This window comes from Pieris napi, chromosome 20 (genome assembly GCF_905475465.1).
Source record: "Pieris napi chromosome 20, ilPieNapi1.2, whole genome shotgun sequence".
Taxonomy (NCBI): domain Eukaryota; kingdom Metazoa; phylum Arthropoda; class Insecta; order Lepidoptera; family Pieridae; genus Pieris; species Pieris napi.
This window is the reverse complement of record NC_062253.1, coordinates 7,046,935-7,064,764: the sequence shown is the minus strand read 5'-3', so window position 1 is coordinate 7,064,764 and position 17,830 is coordinate 7,046,935. Positions and strand designations below refer to the sequence as shown.

Genomic DNA, 17,830 nt, shown 5'->3' with positions numbered 1-17,830 from the left:
GTTTTTCTGGCTCGCATATTATTTTATTATCAATATATAACTCCGATCGAAGCATTTATTTTAAACAATATTACTTTTTCATACTTCCTCTTTGACGATATTTGCAACACGCATTCTGTCAAAGTTATGTCAAACGCCATAAGGTTATATCAAAAAGTTCGAATTGTATGGTGGTTAAGTATTCTTAAATTTTCTAATTTTCCGCGCAATTTTTTTCTTTTTTTCTTTTATTCTTATAAATGTTTGTAATTGTCAGGAGACGGTAAGAACCTTCTCCTGACAATTACAAACAACAACAAAAAATCAGACAAATCGGTCAAGCCGTTTTCATGTTATGTCGTGACAACGGAAAACGGGTTTCATTTTTATATATATAGATTAGCATTGTTAAGCTCAAAGCACTGTAGCTAATGTTTAAAATACCGTAAACTTTTCCTTGTACAAGTTTATTTTATCTGTATTCTTTTGTTTTAGACAAATATGTTCGCGCGGAATGTCCCTGCCTTACCGCTCGATATACTGTGGCTCTGCTGGCATGTTTCGGGTTCAGCATCATGTTTGGAATGAGGTGCAACATGAGTATGGCCAAACTTAAAATGACGGAAAAGCATAATGTGAGTTAAATACATTTATATGAAAATGGTATTCAATGTGGTGGTAGAAAATATTAATCACTATATGTAAGTTCGATCCCCGGCTGTGCACCAATGGACTTTCTTTATATTATATGTGCGCATTTAACATTTGCTCGAACGGTGAAGGAAAACATCGTGAGGAAATCGACAGGTCTTAAACTCAAAAAGTTGACGGCATGTGTAAGGCACTGGAGGATGATCACCTACTTGCCTATTAGATTTAAAAATGATCATGAAACAGATTCAGAAATCTGAGGCCAAGACCTAAAGAGGTTGTAGCACCATTGTTTTTTTTTTTGTAAGGTACACACGAAGGTTGTTTATTGTGTTTGAAGTATGGTCTACCCCTTAATGTAGAGTGGGTCGTCTACGCCTCTACTTTGTTTTATTAAGACAAGGTACTTTTGTCATACTGGTCTCCAAAGTAGATCTATAGATACCATAAATATATATTACGAATGAAGTGAAACATTTGGCAACCTATCTATGTGTCACAAAGACTCGCTGTAGCTTAAGTGATAATTAATATTCTTTATTTGTCAGACATCAAGCGGAGTAAGAGAAGATACACCCTTCAACTGGAGTGTGAGTGTTGAATCATCTATTGACTCATCCTATTTCGCTGGGTACCTGATAACACAGGTGCCTGGAGGTTACCTGGCGTCCATGTATCCAGCTAACAGGATCTTTGGAGCGGCGATATTTGCGTCCGCCATTTTCAACATGGCAATTCCTGGAGCGATGTCTTTAGGACCAGCAGCTGTTGTTATGTTAAAAGTTGCCCAGGGTTTTGTCGAGGTGTGTATAAATTTTGATATTTTTTTGACATAAATTAGATTCTATGATTACCTAATAGCGTTCTTTAATGTTTGCTTTAGGAGTCACTTGTAGCAACCACTGTGTAATGAAACATTTTGAACCGATCTAAATATGAATGTAATTTATTATTTTCAAACGTCGATTTCGGTCAATTCATTTAAGCCTATAAATTAAGATCCACCGTGATTTGAGAATTATTTTATTACCACTTAAACACATGTTAAAACGAGGACAATCGAACACGTGAGAAAAAAGATATATTATGTATACACAAATAATATGAGAACTTAAGGAGTAGCAGTGCTAACCAGACTCATGCAACTTCACGATCGAGTCCGTGAAGCGTCCGCGAGTATACAATGTAAATAGATAAATAGCAATCAGTAGAAATATAACTGAAACTTAGTAAGGTCTCAATTGTACAGAATTAAGTAATGTAAGAGAAGTGTTTAGGCGTTAGTTCAAGTTACTCAAATAAAACCTTGTCATAACAATCAAGCATACAGTATTTACAATTTTCTTAACCTACATAATAATAAAAATAATAAAAATTTATAAAAATAACGTTTGGGCCCTGTGGCAGTGTATTAAATGCTGGCAGCATTTCCTCGCTGTATTGCGATACTTATTCGTTAAGCGAGGAATGCACCAGCTCAGGGGTAACAGGTATTATCTACCAGGCGCCACCTAAAATCTTTAATAAGCGCCTGTGCACTTGAACCCCACGGCCCAAGAGTCTCTACTCCAAAGGCAACAAAATCGAAGTTGGAGGAAAGACTCTTATATTTGAGCTGTTTATTATTTTTCACCTGCTCTGTGGCAGCCCCAGCTTTTTTGCTTGACCGAGGGAGGTGAGACGCGGCAAACGTGTACACACAAGTAGCATCACATACCATAGCACTACCCATCTTCCAAGGGATCAACAACATTTCACCCGCCCGCTTACCATCGTCTCTAGCGATGCCTGTAGTTACTTAAATTACTTTTAAGTACCCAAATATTTGTCTTTATCTTAAGCAATGATTAACGTAGCATTTTTCGTCCGTCGTTGAACATTCTCCAGTTAAAATGTTCCTTGATTGACAGCACCATACAGAGGGTTACAAACATGTAGCGAGCAATAATATGCGTTTAAATTTTGATCATTTGACATTCAGTCCGTGACGGTGCATGATCAAGCTTATTATCAATGCTTCAATTTCGAAGCTTAACTCCTCCGCGAATATACGACTCGTCACGTTTGGATTTCATCCCCTTTACAACTCAAAGACAAATGTAAATACTCTATAGTCTACTGTTTCGTTAAAGCTATTTATTTGAACGTGGAATAGTACCAAACTCCTAAAATTGTCTTTGGATTATGCGGAAACATTTAAATAAATCAATAATAATAATAATTTCAATTTAATAAAAAAATAAAAAAATCATAATGTTTATCCTCGTTAAATGTAATTTATAATTGGTCTGGTATTAAAACGCATATTGGTGCAAAAAGTTCTACGAATTGCGTTATTTATATAAATGCAATTTAATTTTTTCTATAAACAGTAACGTTACTAAAGGGCATAAAAATAAAATTTCCAAACAAGAAAAAATATAATGAAATAATTGTATACAATCAGAAACTTCAAACTATAAAGTACAGATCACGTATATTGTATTGAGGATATTAAATCGATGACAAAAGTAGAAATTCTAAGAATTTTAAATTTAGAACATGCAAAAGTAGAAGTTCTAAGAATTTTAAATTTAGAACATGCAAAAGTAGAAGTTCTAAGAATTTTAAATTTAGAACATGCAAATACAAGATTCCAATAAACTCGTATATTACGCTTGTGTGTAGTTCTCAATCGTTTCCCGATGTTACAAAGCCTCTTTAGGATTACTGAGCCCTCGGTTGCCATGGCAACGTATTTATTCGTCTCCTTGTAGCTCGGCTTAGGTGAATCGTCAATGGCGCTGCCTATTCTATTAAACCTCACATTGAATTATCGTGATATTATCAGATTGAAAAGATATCTCCCAAATATGTTGAAGGCAATTCAGCTTAACTGAAATATTATAGAAGATTACATTGAAGACATTATGATTATCTTTTCTTATATTTTCTAAGAATAATTTTATTTTTGTAATAAAAACGTAGTCGTTTCATTATTGATAATTTATAACATTTCTACGATGTTGCGAGTCTAAAGGTCGCCTCACTGATCCATATATATAAAAATGAAACCCGTTTTCCGTTGTCACGACATAACATAAAAACGGCTCGACCAATTTGTCTGATTCTTTTTTATAATATTCCTTGAAGTACGAGGATGGTTCTAACAGAGAGAAAAATTAAAAAAATTGAGTGAAAAAGTCTAAAAACAACACTTTTCTATATTCCCATACAAAATATTCGTAATAATATTTAAAGGCAATTTGAACTTTAATACCATATCATAAAGTTCAAGTGTAAGTGGAGGGGTTCCGGGAAGGTAAATTTTTATTTTTTGACATAAGTAATGTATTTGTTGTAACTTTCTTTTTTTTACTTACTAGCTAGACCGGTGTCCCGAATATTTTTTTTTCCCAACGATGACGCTTCAAATTATTGTTTTCGTAGGGTGTGACTTACCCCTCTTGCCACGGAATTTGGAGGATGTGGGCTCCACCTATGGAAAGATCGAGACTAGCAACATTAGCCTTCTGCGGTACCTACGCGGGTATTGTCATAGGAATGCCACTGTCTGGTGTTCTCACAGATTACATCTCGTGGCAAACACCGTTTTACTTCTACGGGGTATCTGGTATCATTTGGTAAGTTATCTCGTTGTTTAGTTATTAAACTTAATTGCAAGTCACACGTGTCAGGGAGAATTTTGGGAGGAGGAGGGGGGGGGTCCTTTTGTTAAACGTTACGATGCGGGGCGGGGATTGAATTACGCGTTATTGTTAATATTATTTTCTACTTACACCACATAATAGTAACTAAAGGGTCACTAGGTGGTCACTTAGGTACAGTACTGTACTTGGGTACTGAAAAACGTTACGGTGAGTTCATGGGGGGGGGGGGCAATAATCTCCAAAAATTGCGTTACGTAATACTTGAACTCTCCCTGACCTGTAAACACAAGATTAGGATATTAAAACCATATTTGTCAAGACGACACATGCTGAAATATTTGAATCACGAATCTTTTTATATTTTAAATGTACACAAAAACTGAGTGTCTTCTTTTTAATACATACATCTGTGGTTCGTTTGTATTGACTACTTGGCGATTTAAGAAGCTATTACTTTTTGCCTTATGCAAATACATGAATATTACCGAACATTTAACTATTCCCAGATAGATTATTTATGTATATATATAGTTGTCTAATTTATCAATACCGTTTTTCGGTAACTTTAATAAGCTTAAAGCTCACCGTGTTGTGTTTTGTTAAGGTACTTCCTTTGGTTGTGGCTTGTGTTTGAGCGACCTAGCAAGCATCCGCACATCTCTGGCAAAGAGTTAGCCTACATTGAGCAATCATTGGGTACCGCGTCTCAAGCTGCGATGCCTGGATTCTGGTCTACACCTTGGAAGGAGTTTGCTACGTCAACACCGGTAAATATATATTAAATATATTATACTAATTTAATACAATATTAATCTAAGTAACTGTTCGAGAAATTTCTGTGAAGACATAAGTTTTCTTAACAAAATGCATTATCAAATAATTGTTTAAGGTGTACGCCATCATCGTCGCCAACTTCTGTAGGACCTGGAACTTCTGCTTATTGGTTATCTTCCAGTCGGCATATTTCAACACACGATTTAATATGCAAATTACTGAGGTAAGTAACTATTATTACTATTTTATAACTTTTTTTGTGAAAAATGCATAATGTAAATAGAGACAGAAGTAGTCTGACTTATCAGGTTAACATTTAAAGTTCGCTATACACGTATTTAAACATAGAAATATCGCAGGCATAACTAACAATTATTAAATAACAAGCCGTCGAAATATAACGAGAATCATTTGATTTAATTTTATATTACAAATACACATCGCAATTCAAAATCTGTACAAACAATTATCACCCCGATTCCATTGATATAAGAACTATTTTTCCATAGTCTGGTTTTGTCGGTGCCATACCTCACTTGATCATGACATCCCTTGTGCCCATCGGGGGGATGATGGCAGATTATCTTCGCAAAAACAATATAATGACTACAACTAATGTGAGGAAACTATTCAACTGCGGAGGTTTTGGACTGGAGGCGTTTTTCTTTGTTCTCGTCGCGTATGCTGATAACAAAGTAAGTACTTATAATACCTTAATCAGTTTCACTGTTTACGCTCAGTTTTAATACAACTTACGACTTGCGTTCCGTAAAAAAAAGGGTGCGTGTACTTATGTATACGCGCGTAAGAAGTTATACTTCTTTGGCATTATTAAAAATAGTTTTTGATTGCATGCAAATAATTAATTACAATTAAATAATCAAAGACTGGAAAAGGAGTCATTAAATATAGTCAATAAAGTTCAGTTTACATTTGTAAAATTAAATAAATAAATATTTATTATTATTCTCTTACATTAAGTGTAACATAAATTCTATTATTAACCGAATGTTGTTTTTAAATTATGTCCAATGCCGTAGCATTTTCCGTGGGCAACTTCGTTCTGTTAATTTTGTGTCACGGTGCGCGCGCATCGTAAAATTTCACTCTCATCAATTTTTCATAACGCGCCTAAAGAAGTATAACTTCAATAATGGCTGTCAAATGCGCATTTTCAAGGCGATTCGAAGAAATCGCAATTCTGGGTAAAAAGCTGATATTCAGAAAGTCATACCAAGTCTGACCTCCAATATATTTTTACGTACTGAAACGGTATAAATGACACGCAGGAGTTATAGAAATAGCGTTAATATGGAGATTAAAATATTATCAATGTATAACTTTATACTTAGAGTCTGTTTCACAATGTATGGATAAAGTACCAAATAGCTATGCAACACATAAAGTATTTGGAAGATAAATTGCTATTCGACACTTCATCGGACTCATATCTTATGATGGACTTTATGTGACGAATAGCGCTATCTGACAGCCGTGAAACGCAACAATAGTGTTTATCCTACCAATAAGTAATAAATAGCTAATTTGGAACTTATGTAGAACTTATCCGTACATTGTGAAACAGACCCTTACTCTACTGTATTATTGGAACGTAATTTAGTGGATTATAAAACGATTCTATAATTACAAAAAGCTTATCGTTACATTTTCCTTATTTATCATGCAAATTTTTGTCTGTTTTCATAGATTTCAGAAACTATTATGAAGTCATAACTTCTACCAGTGTAATTGTTTAGACAAATAAAAAAAAGTAATAATAAAAATAATTAAAAGGAATATCAAAACAAATTTAAAAAGTTTGGTCCCTGTGGCATTGTACCTTTAACGCTGGCAGCATTTCCTCGCTGTATAGCGATACTTATTCGTTGAGCCAGGAAAGTGCCAGCTCTTGGGTCACAGGTACTATCTACTAGGCGCCAACTTCTAAATCTTTAATAAGCGCCTGTGAATATATTAGTAAGACAAAAATATATAAGTAAGTCCTAACAAAAGCTTATTTTTAGTACGTTGCAACGATAGAACTGACACTCGGGGTAGCATGCAGTGGATTCGCTATTTCTGGATACAATGTGAATCATTTGGATATAGCACCGAGATATGCGTCTATTTTGATGGGACTTTCCAATGGTATCGGTACTATAGCTGGCTTCGTGGTCCCAATTGTGATTGATTATATGACACAAGAGAAGGTAAGATTTTTCATTGATTTTCTCTTATAATTTTTATATACAGTATGTCGAGTGTTGGCCTAGTGGCTTCAGCGAGTGGCTCACATCCCTGAGGTCGTAGGTTCGATCCCCAGCTGTGCACCAATGGACTTTCTATGTGCGCATTTAACATTCGATCGAACGGTGAAGGAAAACATCGTGAGGAAACCGACATGTCTTAGACCCAAAAAGCCGATGGCGTGTGTCAGGCACTGGAGACTGATCACCTACTTGCCTAGATTGAAAAATTATCATTAAACAGATTCAGAAATCTGAGGCCCAGACCTAAAGAGGTTGTAGCGCCATTGATTTTTTTTTATGTATGACAGAAATATGGTTATTGGTTAGTAAAATTAGTATTAAGGTCTTTTCTTCCAATTGATGTAACACTAAGACCACTTTTTCTTTAAAAAACATGTTTTAAACATTCACTAGCGATATATTAATTTTGTCACAACCATGTTTCTCTTATGACTAAAGTCTTATTATTATAGTAATTATTATTATGTAAAGAAATGACAGCTTTAACTGTGGATTACCTTATGCATTTATATTTAAATAACTTCGGTTCGATGCCTAGTGACACAGTTAATCCGGATATATTCATTTTACAAAGAAAATTGCTTGCCCTATACTTCTTTATGAAAAAGTTCTATTCAAAACAAGAAAACTTGTATAAGACAGCGATTGCTTATTCTTAATAATTATGCAAACCTAATATTAAAAATATATTTGAAACTTCCTCCTGCTATTCCTTTTTTAAAACTCAATAAATATAACTTTATTTATCACAATACGTGCGTACTACCCTCGAAGGCTCTATCGAAACAATAAAGACATTGGTCCGTGGCTAATTTTAAAAAGGAAATCGAGCTCGGTGTGAAACGCGCGCTGAATACGAAATAATGCGAAATGAACAAACGGTGGGTGAGCGACGATGCGTTACATTGACTAGAAGTTTTCGCTTTATGACTGATGTGATATGCCTTTGATATGAAGGGATAATTTAAACTACGTTAGAATAAATGTAGATACACCGTTAGCAGATCATTCTAGATCCCAAAAGATAAACCACTCCTTATATGGAAATTGTATTCGTTTTTACAACAAACTCCCAAGCGAAATTAGAGAATTATCACTAAATAAATTCAAAGCCCTTGTTAAACGAAAATTAATCAACAAAGCTTTTTATAAATTTGAGGACTACTTAAATGATCCTAATCCTTGGGATTGAATTGCTCCAGTTCAAACAATTTGTATGATAATACTTGGCGATTTAAAAGAGTGGCGGAAAGTTTCTTGCCAGTTCTTCTTACCCGCTCTACGCCCTTGACTTGCGAACTGGTAGTAAATGTAAATTTATGATTAATTTAACTTGACGATTCAAAAGTGTACTTGGTTACCCACTTGAATAAAGATATTTTGAGTTTGAGTTTAGAAACAATTCATTACTCAAGTCAATTTAGATACATAATATCTGTTTAAAATAGTACACGATGTCTTTAATGCACACAGCTGGTAACATTTACAATTACAACCATTTAATTATTGTATTGTCACATTTTGAACTAAAAATCTTAAGACGTTATAGTTTAAGACAAAGTGAACTAAAAAACCAAAATGTTAGCAAAATTTAGTAACATTTTATATTATTATTAAGATTAAAACGACGTCATTGTATCATTAGATTTTTTATATTTAATTGTTATTTTTGTTTGTGTCACAAATTATATAAAAAAGTGACTACTATATTCGTAATCTGTAGATTTCCTACAAAAACACCGTATTAATCGCTTGTCATTCCACATTTGCTTAGGATAAATTAGAAAAGGCCATAACGGAATGGCGCGAAGTATTCCTGATGGGGGCGACAGTACACTTTATAGGCATCACGATTTACGGCATATTTGCATCCGGAGAGCTGCAACCTTGGGCGGATCCCCCACCAACAGCCTATGATGCCCCCATGAAACCTATATCAGACCAGGAAACAACATTTGTATGTATAAATGCATTATTTCATTACCTATTAGTGTAGACTTAAAATAGACAAGGCAAAGCTAGATACTTCTAGATACTTCCACAATTTTTTTACTTTTAAAATGTCATTTGAAGCAAAATTCTTTCGATGCGTACAGACTATATAACATAACATGTTATACAACATACAACATGTTTCAGATAATGTGGACACTGAATGTTATAAAACATGTTATAATAACATGTTATTGATATGTATGCTAGGACGAACCCAGCATCTACGTTTTTTTGTTTTTCTTTTGTTATTTAAAATGGTTATATAACATTGTTATATTGCATTGTTATTCTAATGTGTACAGTATTGTTTTATGTTATAATGTTGAATAACAAGGTTACATAATGTGGACGTGTTATAAAACACAAGTTATATGACATGTTACATAGTCTGTACGCACCCTTACGCTACTTAATCAGTAACAAATAGAAATGTTATTAAAATATATATTTGACCAAAGACAATCTATTATAGACATGTAATTATTGTCAACAGTCGGAACAACCTTCAGCCCCACTGAAGAGCTCAGAGCCACCAGCATACGGTGCCATTGCACCGCCCCGCCCGCCCGCGCCCCAACAGCATGTCCCCAACAATCCATTTGTTTCCGGGGCTTTGTACCAAGCTGAACCTATACAGCCACCAGCGGAGTCCTACCAGGATCTGACTGATGATGGCACATATTAAACTTTAACCTTCGGTCAAAATACACTACAAAACACGTAAGGCACATCGTATTTAATGAAAAGACTTATTCTTATCTGTCTTACTCTGTTTTAACTAAAGTAATTGTCTCTTTTCATGATGACTAGTTATAACAGTGTAAGAAAGTTAATAAGGGTGAGTTTTTTTCCCTATTCCAATATGAAAATTTTCCTCATATTTACGTAAAACTATTAGAAGACTCTTTTTTTAAATATCTCCCGATGAAGCAGAACCAATTGATTTACAACTATTTTGTGACATATTAAAATTTATCTTAACTATTTGCAGCGTTAAACAACAACAAAATATAATTATAGATTAATTAGCAGACCCGGTTGCTATGCTGTTATATTTTAAAACATTTTTGGAAATAAACAGCCGCACGCGTGTCACTCAGGGATGACTCTATAATTGATTGATAAATTTAATAGAATTTTGTTTAAAAATAAATGTACAAAATAAATCTTTCTTCTATATAATATTTGATACAGTAAATCGTAGTGTATTTTGACCTCAACACCATGGCGTTGCAGTCTCGGGGTACGTCAACTATTTTTTACAATTAGGTAGAAAAATATGTATTGTTCTTCATATGTTAGCTTTTATCAATATAGATGTCCTATAAAGTTAATAAATCCAAATTTTATTTGTTGTTTATCTTTAAAATGCTGATACGCTTAGGATAGTTTTCGATTTTTCGTCATCTGTTGTTACGCAATCAAGCGTTGATTATTGTACAAAAATGTAGATATAAATTGCGATGTTTTTGCATATCATGTATCAAATCCTGTTTAATATTTGTATGTATGTTTGCTTCTGGTAAAGCTTTCATTTGTTGGGAGAAATAAAATTCAATTCATATGGAGAACAAAAAAATATGTTTATACAAATTTAGACTAAGCTTTAAAAACAAGTTTACGTGCGACTAAACCCGTTAAATGCGCATCAGATTTTGACAGTCACCGCCTAATTCACTAAAACAGTCACATAACCAGGCATTGATCTCTTTTCAACTCAGCTTAAATATAATTTAACAGAAAGAGACACTAAATTAAAAACAGAGTCATTATGATTAATGCTAGTTCGCACTTAAACTTGTGTGAATGTTTAGGATGTTCGTTTAAAACCTTCCTCCTATTTCTGTCTCGTCCTTGTTGCTACATGTCATACCTACTTGTTGAAAAATGTTTATAATATACTCTTACATTGATATGAACGAAATACTTTTTAATATTATAGAATTGTATGTACTTCAAATTATAAAATAAATGTATGATAGGCGTAGAAATTTAACTAAAATGTTGAGATAAAGGAAGTAATGTAATCATCTTTCTTTTTTAATTGTTTTCTTCGCTAATCATTAAACAATAGAAAATCTCTCCCTTTGTCAGTGAAAACTTCACATAATATTATTTAAAATAATATTGAATCTTATAATTATTCATATAAATATATACTGCAAATTGTATATCGCTTTGACAAAATAAAAAAAATCTAAAAAAAAATGCTTAGTGTCGGTGTCAATATTGTACATTATTAATCAAAACCACGCTATTTAAAAATTGTATTATTAAGCTAAGTATATAGCCAGGTGTTTTTCAGTGTTACATATATACCGCTTGTCTATCTCGACAAGAACTACTTAAAGTAGAATATATAGTTGTAAATAACTCGATATATTAGAGTCAGGTTACCTTCAGACAAGGTACGATTTATATTTAATGGTAAAAATAACAATTTAAATTTGAGAAGTAGAATGTTTGGTTATGGCGGCAATTGTTAAAATGCAAATTAAGTTAAGTTGTATTAAGCATCGTATTCATATAACCTTTTTATAATGGTATCAAATACTAGGGTTGCAATTTTGAAATCAGATTTAATATAATACAATTATATTCACTGGCAATCTATTTTAGCCTGCCTAATTCCTGATGTCTAGAAAAAGTCTTATGAATAGGCATATAAATCACCGATTACAAACACCGTGAGCTCAAAGTCAAATCATTTATTTCAATTAGGCCTATTAAAAAGGTACTTTTGAAAGCCAGTATATAAAAATATTTAAAAAAAATGACTAGTTGCCCGTTCCAAAAGATAGTTTCATATGGAAAAGAATGGGCAACAAACTCCATACTTTCTCTTTTAAAATGTTTTTTACAATATTTTGTATATATTGATTTAAACAAAAAAACTACTATACTAAAATAAAATAGGCGCATGGTGTTATAAAAAACAATGCAGCGAAATTATTATGTAGATCTACAATATGTGAGCATATCTTAAAAAATAAATAATTAACGTACAGTCAAACATTATGTGAGCTACGTCAAAGTTGATATTTAAAAAAAAGAAATATAAACCTATATTAGCAACCAGTTGATTTTATCTACCTTTCTGGTAGAGTGCCCGTGCGGTATCACTTAACATCAGATGATCTCCTGATTATTTTTATTCTATTTTTAAAAAGGCTATATTGAATATGATGCTGATAATAAATTGACAATACTCTATTATTGACAATAACGTGCGATTAAAGACAATAAGTTGATAAAACAACGCTTGGTATTTCGTATGTTTATAAGTTTTCTTTCGGAGTTCATTTTCATATTGTGAACTGTTAGTATAGATTTCGAACTGCATAAGTGCGAACAACATCATTAATATCGACAGAACCTATACAGTATTATAAGTGGTAGATATAGCAGATAAGATTCTACATTTAATTAAGAATGATAAAGGGACAAGGTTTTGGTCAAATATATCCTTTTAATGGTAGTAATTGTGTGATTGTATATAAACAAATTATGACAATAATAATGTCTTAGGTAGTATCAGAATGCAATATTACTTAAAAATATTTTGGGTTCGACTCGAATATGTATATTTAGAATAATATTGGATTACCTTTGGTAATAATAAATGAGCATGTGTAAAGTATATATTTTACTAGAGGTGGATAATAAGTTTTTACTTTTAATTTATAAAAATAGGTTTTGTTTATATTAGGCTTCTGAATTAATTTTTATTCGTTTTGTCATAGGTTCTATATTTTCAATAAAATGCCGTATGAAATATGAAAGAAGTAGATTTAAATGTGAAGATAGAGGAGGCTTTTGGACATCAGTGAGAATTATCATATGTTTTGGATAATTTTATGTGATTTTCACATTAAACTGTCTTCCTTCAATGCGAACTTTAAATCATTTTAAAATTTAGTCTTTTAGAATTAATGATAATGTAAAAATAAAAAGTTATTTTAACATATCTCTACACCGTCAATTCTGGTTTGTAAAAATCAACTAGAAAATTTCTTGTATATGTATTCGTAGTATCATATGTATTTTACACATAGTTATCATTAAATTTCACTTAAAATATAAGAAAATTAATTTTCACTACTCATCAGCATGTTGACAACGAAATCACTTTTAGTATTTTAATAATTTAACACCGCAATGACTAAGTTATAGATATTATTTGTAATGTATTTGTAGGGCCGGATTGTGCATATATATATATTTAAGTGATAATTTTCACAATGTCCAAAACAATGGCGTAAGGGTACCGATCCCTTAGACTCGTTACAGAGCACCGAATGTAATAATATGAAATAATAATCGTGTACGTAGATTACAATAAGTTAGATTATTTATTATTGCGAAAAATTGTGTTTATTCTTAGTTTTTAATGATATTAGTGATACATATTAGGTTTTTAATCCAAATTCTTTTCAGCTGTCGTGATTGAGGCAATAAATTCGAGTTTAAGAAGTTTTCGTAGTCGTAATGGAAATAAAATCCATTAATTTACTTTATCAGTACTTTGGTTTTTATATAGATCTTTAATATAAGTAAATATAGTATTAATATTTATTTTTAATATAAGAATAACACAATAATTTCTTTTTACGGGGTGATCTCACTCTATAAGGCTGTGTCGACAATAATGCGAAAGCACATTAGATTTTAATAATAATTAATATTATATAGAATAATGATTTTATAAAAATACTATAAGCCTAAAATAGCTATTGTTTTATCACTTTTGACGTTTATTTTATTACTTAATATGAAGTCGTACCACAAGGTTTTAACATAAACAATGTTTAATGTTTTTTTATTTTCCAGAAAATAAATAATGAATACTTCAATTAAAAATCAAAAGGTATCAAGAGTTATTTGCTTCTTTTAAATGAGTAAAAAGTATCATAAGAGTAATAATAACAAAACATTCAGTAAATAATTGGGTTTATAGTATATTTATGAATAATTTGTGACGATAATAATGTCTCAATAATCTAGATTTAAACAAAAATTATATTTAAGAAGTCTTTTTATTTATTTTAATATTTAAAATTGCTATGATTCGGATAATTAATATTTAACTTCTTTGATATTTCGTTAATCTGTGTATATACCAATCTGTATTGAATGTGATGTTATAAATAATTGTAGTTTAGGATAATGGACAATATTTTGATGTTAGTATATTTAAATATTAGATTCATAAGGCACGGACAGTTTATTGCATGTACTTAGTTTATTTAATAATATTGCACTTAACACACTAGCGACAAAACGTTTCTTATATCGCTGAAAATTTAAGTTTAATAATTAACTTGTTATTCGTAATAAATCCGAGCAGTAATAAAAATTATCAGTATTTGAAATTCATTCCCATGGAAACAAGCAAGCGTAGTAAACATAAAATTCAGCTAAGGGTAAAATTCAGCGTTAAGTCTTAGTGCTAAGTCTGGACACTGAATCTTACCTAAGCTAGTTTTATTAATTCCATTGAATTTCAGTGATGAAACGCATTCATATATGATCAAGCGTTGAGACAACGGGAGGAGAATAATTATGCATTAAGTCCGTGCTTGTAAATAGTGTGTAAATTTCTAGATTAGTTCCTCGCACTGAGCACTGATTCGTCAATTACTGATTAGATTCTGAGTAGAAGTTGCTTTTTTAATGCTGTAAATGCGCCGCTTAACATATTTAAGTGGTAACTAGTGTTTGTAGTTTGTAGCATAATCTTTTTGCAATTTTAACAAACATTGTTAGAATAGTGTAATTAACATCGTATGTTGACAGATGTTTTTTTTTAAATAGTTTGGAAAACCGTAGTGTTGACAAAAATAGTCACAGACAGATCTTAACTTGCTAAAAACATAGTCTTTCTTATGTCAGGAATGTGTCTGCGCTATGCTCCATTTCGAGGTAACGCGATTTGATAGTTCGGCTTCAGTCTGGGTACGACAGTACAGGCGGGTATAGTAAGAACCTTGTATGGTTGTAAAATGGTACAGTAAATTTCCTTCCGATTTTTTAAGTCCGTAAAAGATTATGCTACCTTCATATACTTCATTTATGTTTGCTGTAATTTAATTATGGAATTGCACGGTTATTTTATGTTATGACTCAATAATCGTAATGTAAATATAAAGAAAATATCTTGTGAATTGTGTAGCAATAACATTATATCATAATACATATAATCAAACACTGTAATACGAATTAAAAGTATATAGTAGAAAAATAACATTGGATATTTTGACAAATACCATATTTGCTTTGTAGCTATCATATTAGGCAGTAAAATATCTGTTTGTTTTTTATGTATGTGATAAAAGCTTATTAAAGTTGGTAAAAATCGGTCTGTAAGGAAACATAGCTAAAAGTTGTTCATCTAATACATTTGAAATAATATAGGAAAATTAAACATTATTAGTTAATTTATTATATCTTAATCACATCACACGAATGGATAATTAGATTTATAACGTAAAAGTTTTTATTTGTATTGACTTTTTTAGAACTGTTTAAACTTAATTTAATACAACATAAAAGTACAAATGTTTCATATAACTATTACGATAAATGTATTGCAAACTATATATATATATTATATCTTCCCAAGAATCTATTCTCAACGTAGGCGAATATTATAAATACAAATCGCAGATAACAAATTCATATATATAAGCTTATGTATGTTATATTGCTAACTTATATATTATATGTAAACAAGAGAAGAAACTGAAAACCTGAATTCGTAGTGCACGCTTTGTATTTTCACTGACAAAGGGAGAGAGAATCAGAAATAAGTTTAAGTATTATGAAAAACATTTATTTAATTTATTATATAATTTAAGTATGTAAATAAAACAAATGAATTAGTTATCGTATAACGGCCTATCGTTATATCTTTCGCCATCTTGAGTTAACGTTTTTACGACTTTAATTTGTTAGTAGAATCAATATATTTTATCGACGTTTTAAATTTTTTGTTAGGTTTTAAGATTATTGCCATATAGTTGTAGTTTTTGTTCATCAATATTCTGTGATATTTGATCTCAATAAATTTAGTTAATTTCAGTAGTTCGTTTTGGTGAGAAATGGTAACATTATCTTCCTGAATATATGTTTGGAAATTGAATATTGTTTTATTGCTTGATTTGTTACTTACCCTTTTCTCTTAGGACATGCGATACTCCGGATGCAATTTAAAATATTTTTTAATCGATGTATGTTAGCACTTCTTGCATATAAAGGAAACTGATAGGTAGATATAGAGATCAGAGGGTAGAGCCTTTACTCTGTAACTAGATAGATAGATAGATCCCGACAGCGATTCTTATATCCATGGTTACGGATATTAAGGTAGCTACATTGTAATTTCATACTAAAACGTTATCTAGGTTGCGAATGAAAAAGCGCCATCTATACTTAGCATTAGCTAACTTGACAAATATCGCCGTCGCGTTGTAAGTATTCAATGTTTATAAAAACTATCTTGTTATTAGAATCGCTAGTGAGAGTTAAAGTACTGACAAGAAAATTGCATACCAAAACGTTTGTAGCTACAATCACTGCAATAACATTATACATTAGGGTGCGTCCACATCTGGCGATTATGCCGCGAATGCGCTGCACATTCGCTAATAAGAACGAAGTTATTCCGGCCGCTATATATAACTGCTCAACCTTAGCCACTGCTGGGCACGCCTTCCCGACAAAAAAGTCCCGTAGGATGCTCCAACAAAAATTAACGAATCCTGAAGATCCCATCAAGTAAGCTAATCACAAATTAAAAGCCGCCCGCGCGTCAAAGCAAATCAATATTAGAGTATATTACCGCCTCCACCGGGGTAGAATTTAAATTCAAAAAGATTACTTCGCCTTTCGCTTACTCCAGTGAGCTTCCGTCCTGTCCTTCAGGAGATTCACAACCCGCGGCGTCCTAAGCCAAGGTCCAATTCTCGCAGGAGACGCCCTTGCAGTCGTCAAAACTCCCATTTCCGGCAGAGCTACGCTTGCCAAAACAGCCTGAGCTGAGCCGAAAAAGGCCCTTGAGGCCAACATCAAGATTCCATTACAAACAGCCACTGCGGCCTTCGGTCACTGCCACTGCCAGTCATTGGTTAGACTTGTCTGATTGGAGCTGTTTACCATTTTTCTTCCATTCGCCATTGGAAGTTACAGAGTACCAATGTTGGCTGTATTTTTGGCAACTTTTAATTTCATATACAAATAAAACACAATATTGTTTCATATTCTATTTTTTACTTAAAAAGAATTTCTGTACAAGAATTATAATTACGATTCACCTTTATATACATGTATTGAGCCCACTTAGTAAAGATTAACGTCCAATTTTAACAAATTTATTATTACGTCTCTTTTCATTACATCATTAATTAAATTTAATAGAAGGAGACAAAAGATAATTTTGTTGTAAGTAATCCAATTATTCAAATTTGATTTTTATGATTAAAGAACAAATCAAATTATAGCTTGTTAATTTGC

The 17,830-nt window shown here is 32.0% G+C and overlaps 1 protein-coding gene across 1 annotated transcript in view; it reads left to right on the top strand.

Moving 5' to 3' along the window:
- Positions 1–12,921, top strand: part of LOC125059904 (vesicular glutamate transporter 1) — a 55,428-nt gene extending 42,507 nt beyond the window's left edge. Inside the window, exons 5-13 of the mRNA XM_047664592.1 lie at positions 475–614; positions 1,179–1,433; positions 4,060–4,253; positions 4,885–5,047; positions 5,170–5,277; positions 5,564–5,749; positions 7,079–7,264; positions 9,099–9,281; positions 9,813–12,921. Coding sequence (XP_047520548.1) covers positions 475–614; positions 1,179–1,433; positions 4,060–4,253; positions 4,885–5,047; positions 5,170–5,277; positions 5,564–5,749; positions 7,079–7,264; positions 9,099–9,281; positions 9,813–10,004 — 1,607 coding nt within the window. The 3' untranslated portion in view covers positions 10,005–12,921. The remainder of the gene's footprint in view (positions 1–474; positions 615–1,178; positions 1,434–4,059; positions 4,254–4,884; positions 5,048–5,169; positions 5,278–5,563; positions 5,750–7,078; positions 7,265–9,098; positions 9,282–9,812) is intronic.
- Positions 12,922–17,830: the final 4,909 nt, after the last annotated feature.